General features: G+C 47.1%; 1 protein-coding gene across 3 annotated transcripts in view; it reads right to left on the bottom strand.

The window, feature by feature from the left end:
- Positions 1–1,809: 1,809 nt before the first annotated feature.
- The window catches only part of si:ch211-278j3.3 (E3 ubiquitin-protein ligase RNF19A), a 65,181-nt gene continuing 54,322 nt past the window's right edge, over positions 1,810–12,668 (bottom strand). For 2 of the 3 annotated variants that reach the window (XM_055885782.1, XM_055885780.1), the window contains exons 8-10: positions 12,148–12,279; positions 7,481–7,781; positions 1,810–7,236 (exon numbers count right to left, since the gene is read on the bottom strand). In XM_055885782.1, the coding sequence (XP_055741757.1) occupies positions 6,951–7,236; positions 7,481–7,781; positions 12,148–12,279 (719 nt within the window). In that variant the 3' untranslated portion in view covers positions 1,810–6,950. The remainder of the gene's footprint in view (positions 7,237–7,480; positions 7,782–12,147; positions 12,280–12,668) is intronic. The other variant, XM_055885781.1, reaches the window with a different exon arrangement.

Raw genomic sequence — 12,668 nt, forward strand, 5'->3', positions numbered from 1 at the left:
CAGCAGGACACCCTGAGCAGCAGGACACCCTGAGCAGCAGGCCACCCTGAGCAGCAGGACACCCTGAGCAGCAGGACACCCTGAGCAGCAGGACACCCTGAGCAGCAGAACACCCTGAGCAGCAGGCCACCCTGAGCAGCAGGACACCCTGAGGAGCAGGACACCCTGAGCAGCAGGACACCCTGAGCAGAAGACCCTGAGCAGCAGGACACCCTGAGCAGCAGGACACCCTGAGCAGCAGGCCACCCTAAGCAGCAGGACACCCTGAGGAGCAGGACACCCTGAGGAGCAGGACACCCTGAGCAGCAGGACACCCTGAGCAGGACACCCTGAGCAGCAGAACACCCTGAGCAGCAGGACACCCTGAGCAGCAGGACACCCTGAGCAGCAGGACACCCTGAGCAGCAGGACACCCTGAGCAGCAGGACACCCTGAGCAGCAGGCCACCCTGAGCAGGACACCCTGAGCAGCAGGACACCCTGAGCAGCAGGACACCCTGAGCAGAAGACCCTGAGCAGGACACCCTGAGCAGGACACCCTGAGCAGCAGGCCACCCTGAGCAGCAGGACACCCTGAGCAGCAGGACACCCTGAGCAGCAGGACACCCTGAGCAGCAGGACACCCTGAGCAGCAGGCCACCCTGAGCAGCAGGACACCCTGAGCAGCAGGCCACCCTGAACAGAACACCCTGAGCAGCAGGACACCCTGAGCAGCAGGCCACCCTGAGCAGCAGGACACCCTGAGCAGCAGGACACCCTGAGCAGAACACCCTGAGCAGCAGGACACCCTGAGCAGCAGGACACCCTGAGCAGCAGGCCACCCTGAGCAGCAGGACACCCTGAGCATCAGGACACCCTGAGCAGGACACCCTGAGCAGAACACCCTGAGCAGGACACCCTGAGCAGCAGAACACCCTGAGCAGCAGGACACCCTGAGCAGCAGAACACCCTGAGCAGCAGGACACCCTGAGCAGCAGGACACCCTGAGCAGCAGAACACCCTGAGCAGCAGAACACCCTGAGCAGCAGGACACCCTGAGCAGCAGGACACCCTGAGCAGCAGGCCACCCTGAGCAGCAGGACACCCTGAGCAGCAGGCCACCCTGAGCAGCAGGCCACCCTGAGCAGCAGGCCACCCTGAGCAGCAGGACACCCTGAGCAGCAGGCCACCCTGAGCAGCAGGCCACCCTGAGCAGCAGGACACCCTGAGCAGCAGGACACCCTGAGCAGCAGGCCACCCTGAGCAGGACACCCTGAGCAGAACACCCTGAGCAGGACACAACATTTTGGAACTTTTGAATCTGTATCAAATTATATCTTATGAAAAGTAATGACATAAAACCTGTGGAAACAGCCCGTATAAAATACAAATAAATTGTTTTCTCGAGCCAATCAACATTTGTCCTTAGCTGAAGATAATGCAATTCCTCAATCTGTAGCCTACCACTGCTCTGAGGATCAATATCACCTATGTTCCAGCGCCCTCTGTTGAAAATGAGCAGTCATTACATCATGTCTACAGACTACATTCAATCACGGTCCGCAGGCAAACTTTCAAGGTGCAAAACCTGACTTCTCCTGTTCATGTCCCCACTTCACTATGTAGTAAAGGGATGTGTCCCAAATGGCACCCTATTCTCTATGTAGTGCACTACATTTGACCAAGGCCCATAGGGAATAGGGTGCCATTTGACCAGGGCCATAGGGATCTGGTCAAAAGTAGTGCACTATATTAGGGAATATTGTGCCATATGCAAGGCTGAAAAAGATCATTTTAAAAATTGGACACGAGATGACATTCAGTTCTGTCCTTCATGGTGAAACATTTGTTCAAGTTTTATTCCTCATCAGATTTACAATACATACCATGTCTGTATCAATCCCCATGGCTCTGAATACATACCATGTCTGTATCAATCCCCATGGCTCTGAATACATACCATGTCTGTATCAAGTCCCATGGCTCTGAATGCATACCATGTCTGTATCAATCCCCATGGCTCTGAATACATACCATGTCTGTATCAATCCCCACGGCTCTGAATACATACCATGTCTGTATCAATCCCCATGGCTCTGGATGCATACCATGTCTGTATCAATCCCCATGGCTCTGAATACATACCATGTCTGTATCAATCCCCATGGCTCTGAATACATACCATGTCTGTATCAATCCCCATGGCTCTGAATACATACCATGTCTCTATCAATCCCCATGGCTCTGAATACATACCATGTCTGTATCAATCCCCATGGCTCTGGATGCATACCATGTCTGTATCAATCCCCATGGCTCTGAATACATACCATGTCTGTATCAATCCCCATGGCTCTGGATGCATACCATATCTGTATCAATCCCCATGGCTCTGAATACATACCATATCTGTATCAATCCCCATGGCTCTGAATACATACCATATCTGTATCAATCCCCATGGTTGTCTGTCTCTCCGAGGTCCTCTTCACAAGGGATTTCACACTCAGGAATCTTTCTGTTAATTTTTCAGTTCATATTTTCTCATCATCATAATCATCTAGAATGGATATAGCCTGAGTTAGCATGCTGCTTGTAGAACACCGCTGCTCTGGGATCGACTGAGAGGTTCTGGGTGCTGTGATCGACTGAGGGGGTCTGGGTGCTGTGATCGACTGAGGTGGTCTGGGTGCTGTGATCGACTGAGAGGTTCTGGGTGCTGTGATCGACTGAGGTGGTCTGGGTGCTGTGATCGACTGAGGTGGTCTGGGTGCTGTGATCGACTGAGGTGGTCTGGGTGCTGTGATCGACTGAGAGGTTCTGGGTGCTGTGATCGACTGAGGTGGTCTGGGTGCTGTGATCGACTGAGAGGTACTGGGTGCTGTGATCGACTGAGGGGTCTGGGTGCTGTGATCGACTGAGGGGGTCTGGGTGCTGTGATCGACTAAGGGGGTCTGGGTGCTGTGATCGACTGAGGGGCTCTGGGTGCTGTGATCGACTGAGAGGTTCTGGGTGCTGTGATCGACTGAGGGGGTCTGGGTGCTGTGATCGACTGAGAGGTTCTGGGTGCTGTGGTCGACTGAGAGAGTCTGGGTGCTGTGATCGACTGAGGGGTCTGGGTGCTGTGATCGACTGAGGGGGTCTGGGTGCTGTGATCAACTGAGGGGTCTGGGTGCTGTAATCGACTGAGGTGGTCTGGGTGCTGTGATTGACTGATGGGTCTGGGTGCTGTGATCGACTGAGGGGGTCTGGGTGCTGTGATCGACTGAGAGGTTCTGGGTGCTGTGATCGACTGAGGGGTCTGGGTGCTGTGATCGACTGAGGGGTCTGGGTGATGTGATCGACTGAGGGGTCTGGGTGCTGTGATCGACTAAGATGGTCTGGTGGTGGTTCCTGTGTCTTCTGTTTGTCGACAGCATCACCACTGCAGTTCAATAGCGTGTGTGTGTGTGTGTGTGTGTGTGTGTGTGTGTGTGTGTGTGTGTGTGTGTGTGTGTGTGTGTGTGTGTGTGTGTGTGTGTGTGTGTTGTGGTGGTGGCTAACTCCTGGACAACCAGGGAGTGAGGAGCAGAAACCATGCAGCTTTAAGAGAGATGTTCTAAGCCAGGGAAGGCCAAGATTTCTATTCCTCAGGAACTTGGTTGCCTGCTGTTCTATCTTCTGTCTGACACTTAATCACACACACACACACACACACGGAGTCCACACACCTGGTTTCCCAGGTCTAAATCAGATGCTGGTTTGACAGAAAGAAACCAACAGACACACATGCCAGAATATCAGAGTGACCCAGCCCTGTTCTAAGCCCTAGCTACCGGGCCGTGCTCCTACTATCAGAGTTACCCAGCCCTGTTCTAAGCCCTAGCTACAGGGCCTGGCTGCTACTATCAGAGTGACCCAGCCCTGTTCTAAGCCCTAGCTACAGGGCCGTGCTGCTACTATCAGAGTGACCCAACCCTGTTCTAAGCCCTAGCTACAGGGCCGTGCTGCTACTATCAGAGTGACCCAGCCCTGTTCTAAGCCCTAGCTACAGGGCCGTGCTGCTACTATCAGAGTGACCCAGCCCTGTTCTAAGCCCTAGCTACCGGGCCGTGCTCCTACTATCAGAGTGACCCAGCCCTGTTCTAAGCCCTAGCTACAGGGCCGTGCTGCTACTATCAGAGTGACCCAGCCCTGTTCTAAGCCCTAGCTACAGGGCCGTGCTGCTACTATCAGAGTGACCCAGCCCTGTTCTAAGCCCTAGCTACAGGGCCGTGCTGCTACTATCAGAGTGACCCAGCCCTGTTCTAAGCCCTAGCTACAGGGCCGTGCTGCTACTATCAGAGTGACCCAGCCCTGTTCTAAGCCCTAGCTACAGGGCCGTGCTGCTACTATCAGAGTGACCCAGCCCTGTTCTAAGCCCTAGCTACAGGGCCGTGCTCCTACTATCAGAGTGACCCAGCCCTGTTCTAAGCCCTAGCTACAGGGCCGTGCTCCTACTATCAGAGTGACCCAGCCCTGTTCTAAGCCCTAGCTACAGGGCCGTGCTGCTACTATCAGAGTGACCCAGCCCTGTTCTAAGCCCTAGCTACAGGGCCTGGCTGCTACTATCAGAGTGACCCAGCCCTGTTATAAGCCCTAGCTACAGGGCCGTGCTCCTACTATCAGAGTGACCCAGCCCTGTTCTAAGCCCTAGCTACAGGGCCGTGCTGCTACTATCAGAGTGACCCAGCCCTGTTATAAGCCCTAGCTACAGGGCCGTGCTGCTACTATCAGTGACCCAGCCCTGTTCTAAGCCCTAGCTACAGGGCCGTGCTCCTACTATCAGAGTGACCCTGCCCTGTTCTAAGCCCTAGCTACAGGGCCGTGCTGCTACTATCAGAGTGACCCAGCCCTGTTCTAAGCCCTAGCTAGAGGGCCGTGCTGCTACTGCTGCTGTTGCTAGTGAAATACTGTATTATGGATCTCTGTTAAGATAGTACATTCCCAAATGGCACCCTATTCCCTAATATAGTGCACTACTTTTAACCAGATCCCTATGGGCCCTGGTTAAATAGCACCCTAGTCCTTATGGGCCCTGGTCAGAAGTAGTGAATTATGATCCCAGTGGGCAAAAAACATTTGTTCAATCAAAGTTGTTTCCACGTCATTTCAACCCAAAAATGCAACGTGATGACGTTGAATCAATGTGGAAAACTGATAGAAGAATCTGTACGTTTAAGATAATGACTAAAGTATTCCACCCTGAAACCATATAATTGTGTGAAATGTATTAGAATCATAATTAGAACCAGGACATTTTGTTCCTGTTTAGCTATGTAAGCAGGGTGCAAGTGTGAAACAAAGAATAAGAGGAGCTATCGACAGACAAGTTGTGCTATGAAATCAATAACTGGACATTCTGTCCCCACCCGTGGAGGGGAGAAATTGTTATGCTTGCAGAAAATTATGAAACATGTTGCAGAATATGATAAACAATGTATGTGTGTAGTGGAAAAGTAACTGTCTGAGCAAGGCGTAACTTAAGATTTGAACTTGTTTGTGTGTGTGTGTTTAAAAAGATTCGCAGAGCACTCTCTGCATAAAGTATTGATCTATTGGAGGCTGAGACTGTCTATGTCTTTGAACTGGAGATGTACAACCTTCAGGAATTAGACAGAGATATAAAATAGTTTGGTTAGAACATTGGGATAGAAATTCTCGTGACAAAAACGGATTTTTTTTTTCACCAAACTTTTAATCTAAACCCAAATGACAGTGACATTTTTGTTGTTGTTGTTGTTGTTCATTTCACATTGAATTCATGTTAGTTTACAAACTCAACCAAATGTAAATCAAAACTAGACGTTGAACTGACGTCTGTGCCCAGTGGGGTAGGGAATAGGGTGCCATTTGGAATGCAGGCAGCCAGAGTCCGTAGGATATGTCTGGCGCTAAACGTCACAGCGCCTGGTCCCTGAATATTGCTTAGATTCACAGCAGCGAAAGAATGCATGCCTTGACCAAAACATATAGCCCCCCCCCCACACACACACACACACACCCCCCAACCTCCTCAATGGAAGGGAATATCAGCTTGATAACCAGTATGGTCAAAGTGGTCTACTATGAAATTCACTGAGATCACCAACCAGTCATAGTCGAGGGCGACTGCATTTCAACAAGGCCTGTAGTTGGACCAGCATGTTAAAACGTGTTGCATAAAGTCAGGTTTACACTGTATCTGACAATACTGAAATAACCCTTTGTGAGGAAACCCCCCCCCACTTCATTACACCCTTTTACACAGTAGCCTCTCTACGTTCTATCGCATGTCATCATCAACACGGGACGGGCAGGAAGCATTTCATACCTCATCAGTGTCAGGACAGGAAGAGAGAGTTGAAGCAGCATGTTACATATGGCTAACCCCTACAGAACAAAACATGCTTTTAGATCTCTTAAAATGGTATCTTAGATGGAAGGGGGGACATTAGGCGTTGTATGTATCACCTGTGTAGGAGTGCTGATCTAGGATCAGGTCTTCTCTGTCTATAATAATCGTATTTATTGTGATCGAAAAGGCAAAACTGGTCCGAGATCAGCACTCCAACTCTGAGATGCTTGATACAAACGACTCTAGATCATTATAAGTACGCGGGTATAGGTAGAGAAGGGGCTTGGTAATCATTTTAATTTAAATAATCATTTAAATAGACCAGTGTTAGATTGGGAGGGGGGGGGGGGCATTCTCTTCTGAAAGGACACGGTAAAGTGAGGCTAACACCCACAAAACTAGTCGATCAACATGCTTTCAGTCATTTCTGGTTTGTTTTGATGCATCTGTGTTGGCAAGCGGCCCTCTTTATTTTGTCTATTTTTCACAAACACACTTTTTCCATCTCTCCTTTTCTCTCTCTCCATGTCCTCGACTCTTAGACGGTGGAGCAGGAAGACAGCTGGTGGGAGGAGCCTGTAGTGGAAACGGGGTGTGACCTAAATAGTAGGCGGAGCTCAGACATTGTCCGTCTCAAAAACATGCAGGTGGTCCCTGCTTTCTCCCTCTCTTCCTCCTCTTTCCTTTTCTCCGCACTCTTCTTCATGTTCAGAGGCACACAGATGTTCCTGGGAGTGGGCGTGGCCCAGGTGATCTTGCGAGTGGGCGCGGCCTACTGAGTGCGCTCGACCCAGGGACTCAGCTGATAGGCTGCGACTGGACAGGATGCTACTGAGGCTGGACTGACGTGCGCCTCGTGGATGGGCCTCGATCTCTACACGCACCTCAATGTTCGTTCCCTCCCTGCAACATGAGAACATGAACAGCATCAAGGATAGGCCTGTTACATAATATTTCAGCCATGTTTTATGATCTAGAGGCAGGTTGCATCAAAGGAATTAAATGACTTGTCTTTTGTAATTGCTCTTGAGGGGATAAATGAATGTGTATTGAACTGACTTGAATTGAACGAAGAGAAACTTTGCAAAGAAATACTTTGGGCTCAATCAATCAATCAATCAAAAACTATACGACAAGAGGCACTGACCGCAAGGAGAATGTCTGTGTATTATCCAGCATCCCAGCACCCCCAACCCCTTCGCAGTCTGATTGGCTGTCCTGCTGCGTATAAACATGACGCATCTGATGCTTGTCCAATCCTGTGCATGCATCTGGTTCCGGGGGCGTGGCAGCACTGCTGGTGCTGGGGAGCACGCCAACTTCCTGTACGCTGACCCTAACATCTTGTAGGACTTCCTGGACGCTGGTGTCGCTGAGGGCGGGGTTGGTCTGGCCTCTTGGGCCCGGCCCCGGCCAGTGGTCGCTGACTACATGAGAGAATAGAAGATCTTCAAAAGAAGTTCAGAAACAACATCAGATTAAAACTAGGAAACAACCATACAATCATACAGTAGTGTCAACATCTATTGGACTAATCTATTAGTGATCTATTAGTGATCTATTGGACTAATCTATTAGTGATCTATTAGTGATCTATTGGACTAATCTATTAGTGATCTATTAGTGATCTATTAGTGATCTATTGGTGATCTATTGGTGATCTATTGGACTGATCTATTATTGATCTATTTGACTTATCTATTAGTGATCTATTTGACTGATCAAGTGGATGGATATATTGGACGGATCTACTGTGATCTATTGGATTGATCTATTGTGATCTATTGGATTGATATATTGTGCTCTATTGGACGAACCTATTAGTGATACTGATCTACTGGACTGGACTTGGACTGATCTATTGGACTGATCTATTGGACTGATCTATTGGATGGATCTATCGGACTGATCAATTGTGATCTATTGGACTGGTCTATTGGACTGGCCTATTGTGATCTATTGGATTGATTTATTGTGATCTATTGAACTGATCTATTGGACTGATTTATTGTGATCTATTGGACCGGTCTATCGGATTAATCTATTGGACTGATCTACTGTGATCTATTGGACTGATCTATCTGTGATCTATCGGACTGGTCTATTGGATTTATCTATAGGACGGGTCTATTGGATGGATCTATTGTAATCTATTAGATTGATCTATTGTGATCTATTGGATTGATCAATTGTGATTTATTGGACTAATCTATTTGACTGATCCATTGTGATCTATTGGACTGGTCTATTGGATGGATATTTTGGATGGATCTATTGTGATCTATTGGTGTTCTATTGGACTGATCTATTGGTGTTCTATTGGACTGATCTATTGGTGATCTATTGGACTGATCTATAGGATAGATTTTTTTGTGATCTATTGGAGTGGTCTACTGGACTGATCTATTGTGATCTATTAGATTGATCGGACTGATCTATCGGACTAATCTATTGGACTGGCCTATTGTGATCTATTGGATTGGTCTATTGGACTGGTCTATTAGTGATCTATTTGACTGATCTATCAGATTGGACTGGTCTATTGGACTGGTCTATTGGATGGATCTATTGTAATCTATTGGACTGATTTATTGTGATCTATGGTGCTGATCTATTAGTGATCTATTTTGTATTTTAATAGTTACAGGGGAGAGGAGGGGGATGAATGAGCCAATTGTAAGCTGGGGATGACTAGGTGACCATGATGGACAGCTTGGGAATTTAGCAAGGACACCAGGGTTAACACCCCTACTCTTACGATAAGTGCCATGGGATCTTTAATGACCTCAGAGAGTCAGGACACCTGTTTAACAGTCCCATCCGAAAGACGGCACCCTACACAGGGCAATGTCTCCAATCCCTGCCCTGGGCCATTGGGATATTTTTTAGACCAGAGGAAAGAGTGCCTCCTACTGGCCCTCCAACACCACTTCCAGCAGCATCTGGTCTCCCATCCAGGGACTGACCAGGACCAACCCTGCTTAGCTTCAGAGGCAAGCCAGCAGTGGGATGCAGGGTGGTATGCTGCTGGCAATCTATTGGACTGGTCTAATTGGGATCTATCAAATTGATCTATTGGTGATCCATTGAACTGGTCTATAGGATGGATCTATTGGATGGATCTATTGTAATCTATTGGTGATCTATTGGACTGATCTATTGGTGATCTATTGGACTGGTCTATTGTGATCTATTGGTGATCTATTGGACTGGCCTATTGGTGATCTATTGGTGATCTATTGGACTGATCTATGGTGATCAATTGGATGGATCTATTGGTGATCTATTGGATTGATACATTGGTGATCTATTAGACTGATCTATTAGTGATCAATTAGACGGATCTATCGGACTGGTCTATTGCATGGATCTATTGTGATCTATTGGACTGGCATATTGGACTGGCCCATTGGACTGGCCTATTGTGATTTAGTGGATTGATTTACTGTGATCTATTGGTGATCTATTGGACTGATGTATTAGTGACCTATTTGACTGATCTATTGTGATCTATTGGACTGGTCTATTGGATGGATCTATTGTAATCTATTAGATTGATCTATTGGACTGGTCTGTTGGACTGGCCTATTGTGATCTATTGGACTGATCTATTGGATTGATTTACTGTGATCTATTGGACTGATCTATTGTAATCTATTGGACTGATCTATTATAATCTATTGGACTGATCTATTGGAGTGGTCTATTGTAATCTATTGGACTGATCTATTATAATCTATTGGACTGATCTATTGGAATGGTCTATTGGACTGATCTTTTGGCTTGATCTATTGGTGTTCTATTGGATGGATTTATTGTGATCTATTGGATCGATCTATTGTGGTCTATTGGACTAATCTATTGGACTGGCCTATTGGACTGGCCTATTGGACTGGCCTATTGTGATCTATTGGACTGGTCTATTGGACTGGCCTATCAGACCGGTCTATTGGACTGGCCTATTGTGATCTATTGGACTGGCCTATTGGACTGGCCTATTGGACTGGCCTATTGTGATCTATTGGACTGGTCTATTGGACTGATTTATTGTGATCTAATAGACTGGTCTATTGGACTGGCCTATCAGACCGGTCTATTGGACTGGTCTATCGGATTGATCGGCGGAGACCTTTGTGGGCTATACTCGGCCTTGTCTGATGGTAAGTTGGTGGGTTGCGGATATCCCTCTAGTGGTGTGGGGGCTGTGCTTTGGCAAAGTGGGTGGGGTTATATCCTGCCTGTTTGGCCCTGTTCGGGGGTATCATCGGATGAGGCCACAGTGTCTCCTGACCCCTCCTGTCTCAGCCTCCAGTATTTATGCTGCAGTAGTTTGTGTCGGGGGGCTAGGGTCAGTCTGTTATATCTGGAGTATTTCTCCTGTCTTATCCGGTGTACTGTGTGAATTTAAGTATGCGCTCTCTAATTCTCTCTTTCTTTCTCTCTCTCTTTCAGAGGACTTGAGCCCTAGGACCATGCCTCAGGACTACCTGGCATGATGACTCCTTGTTGTCCCCAGTCCACCTGGCCGTGCTGCTGCTCCAGTTTCAACTGTTCTGCCTGCGGCTATGGTACCCTGATCTGTTCACTGTGATTACTATTATTTGACCATGCTGGTCATTTATGAACATTTGAACATCTTGGCCATGTCCTGTTATAATCTCCATCCGGCACAGCCAGAAGAGGACTGGCCACCCCTCATAGCCTGGTTCCTCTCTAGGTTTCTTCCTAGGTGTTGGCCTTTCTAGGGAGTTTTTCCTAGCCACTGTGCTTCTACACCTGCATTGCTTGCTGTTTGGGGTTTTAGGCTGGGATTCTGTATAGCACTTTGAGATATCAGCTGATGTACGAAGGGCTTTATAAATACATTTGATTTGAATCTATTGGTGATCTATTGGACTGGTCTATCGGACTGATCTATTGGGGATCTATTGGACTGGTCTATTGTGATCTATCGGACTGATCTATCGGACTGGTCTATTGGTGATCTATTGGTGATCTATTGGACTGGTCTATTGGTGATCTATTGGACTGGTCTATTGGACTGATCTATTGGTGATCTATTGGACTGGTCTATTGGTGACCTATTGGACTGGTCTATTGGACTGATCTATTGGGCTGGTCTATTGATGATCTATTGGACTGGTCTATTGGACTGATCTATTGGACTGGTCTATTGGTGATCTATTGGACTGGTCTATTGTGATCTCTCGGACTGATCTATTGTGATCTCTCGGACTGATCTATCGGACTGGTATATTGGACTGGTCTATTGGTGATCTATTGGACTGGTCTATTGGTGATCTATTGGACTGGTCTATTGGACTGATCTATTGGACTGGTCAATTGGACTGATCTATTGGACTGGTCTATTGGACTGATCTATTGGTGATCTATTGGTGATCTATTGGACTGGTCTATTGGACTTATCTATCGGACTGGTCTATTGGACTGGTCTATTGGTGATCTATTTGACTGGTCTATTGTGATCTCTCGGACTGATCTATCAGACTGGTCTATTGGACTGATCTATTGGTGATCTATTGGACTGGTTTATCGTGATCTATTGGACTGATCTATTGGTGATCTATTGGACTGGTCTATTGTGATCTATTGGACTGGTATATTTAAGTTTACTTTGAACGACTCAGTGCTGAACAATTCAAGATGGGATAAGTTGAGTTACTTTAATAAAAGCATTAAGGAATCTTTTTACTTATAATATAATGTACATAGTTCTTAAAACAAAAAGACAAAATATAGGTAAGCATTAGATACAATATTTAGCATCCAATATACTATACTAAAGCCCCTTACAGCTGGCTAGGTCTTCCAGTTGTATCTTATGTGTTTCTGGGGGCTCGTTCTGCGGCCGGCACCATCCATTCCGACAGAGCGACATGGGGACGACCCCATAGACATACGTCAACATCAACGGGACGCCCACCCCTACAAGAGGGACAGGAAGAGACAGGATGAGAGACTGACTGAGGTACCTGTATTTCCTTGTCAATAAATGTTACCCTGAGGAAAATAACCGGCACATTTTAACATATGAATGTAGCTAGAAGAGTGATTCCTGGTGTGACAGACACCTTGGTTTCAACAGGACTTCCTGTCAAAATAGAGACAGGATGAGAGACTGCCTGAGGTACCTGTATTTCCTTGTCAATAAATGTTACCCTGAGGAAAATAACCGGCACATTTTAACATATGAATGAATGTAGCTAGAAGAGTGATTCCTGGTGTGACAGACACCTTGGTTTCAACAGGACTTCCTGTCAAAATAAATAAACAATACATGAGAACAACTAAGAGTACGCAGAGATTTGTATTTA

Source organism: Salvelinus fontinalis, chromosome 27 (assembly GCF_029448725.1).
Source record: "Salvelinus fontinalis isolate EN_2023a chromosome 27, ASM2944872v1, whole genome shotgun sequence".
NCBI lineage: Eukaryota > Metazoa > Chordata > Actinopteri > Salmoniformes > Salmonidae > Salvelinus > Salvelinus fontinalis.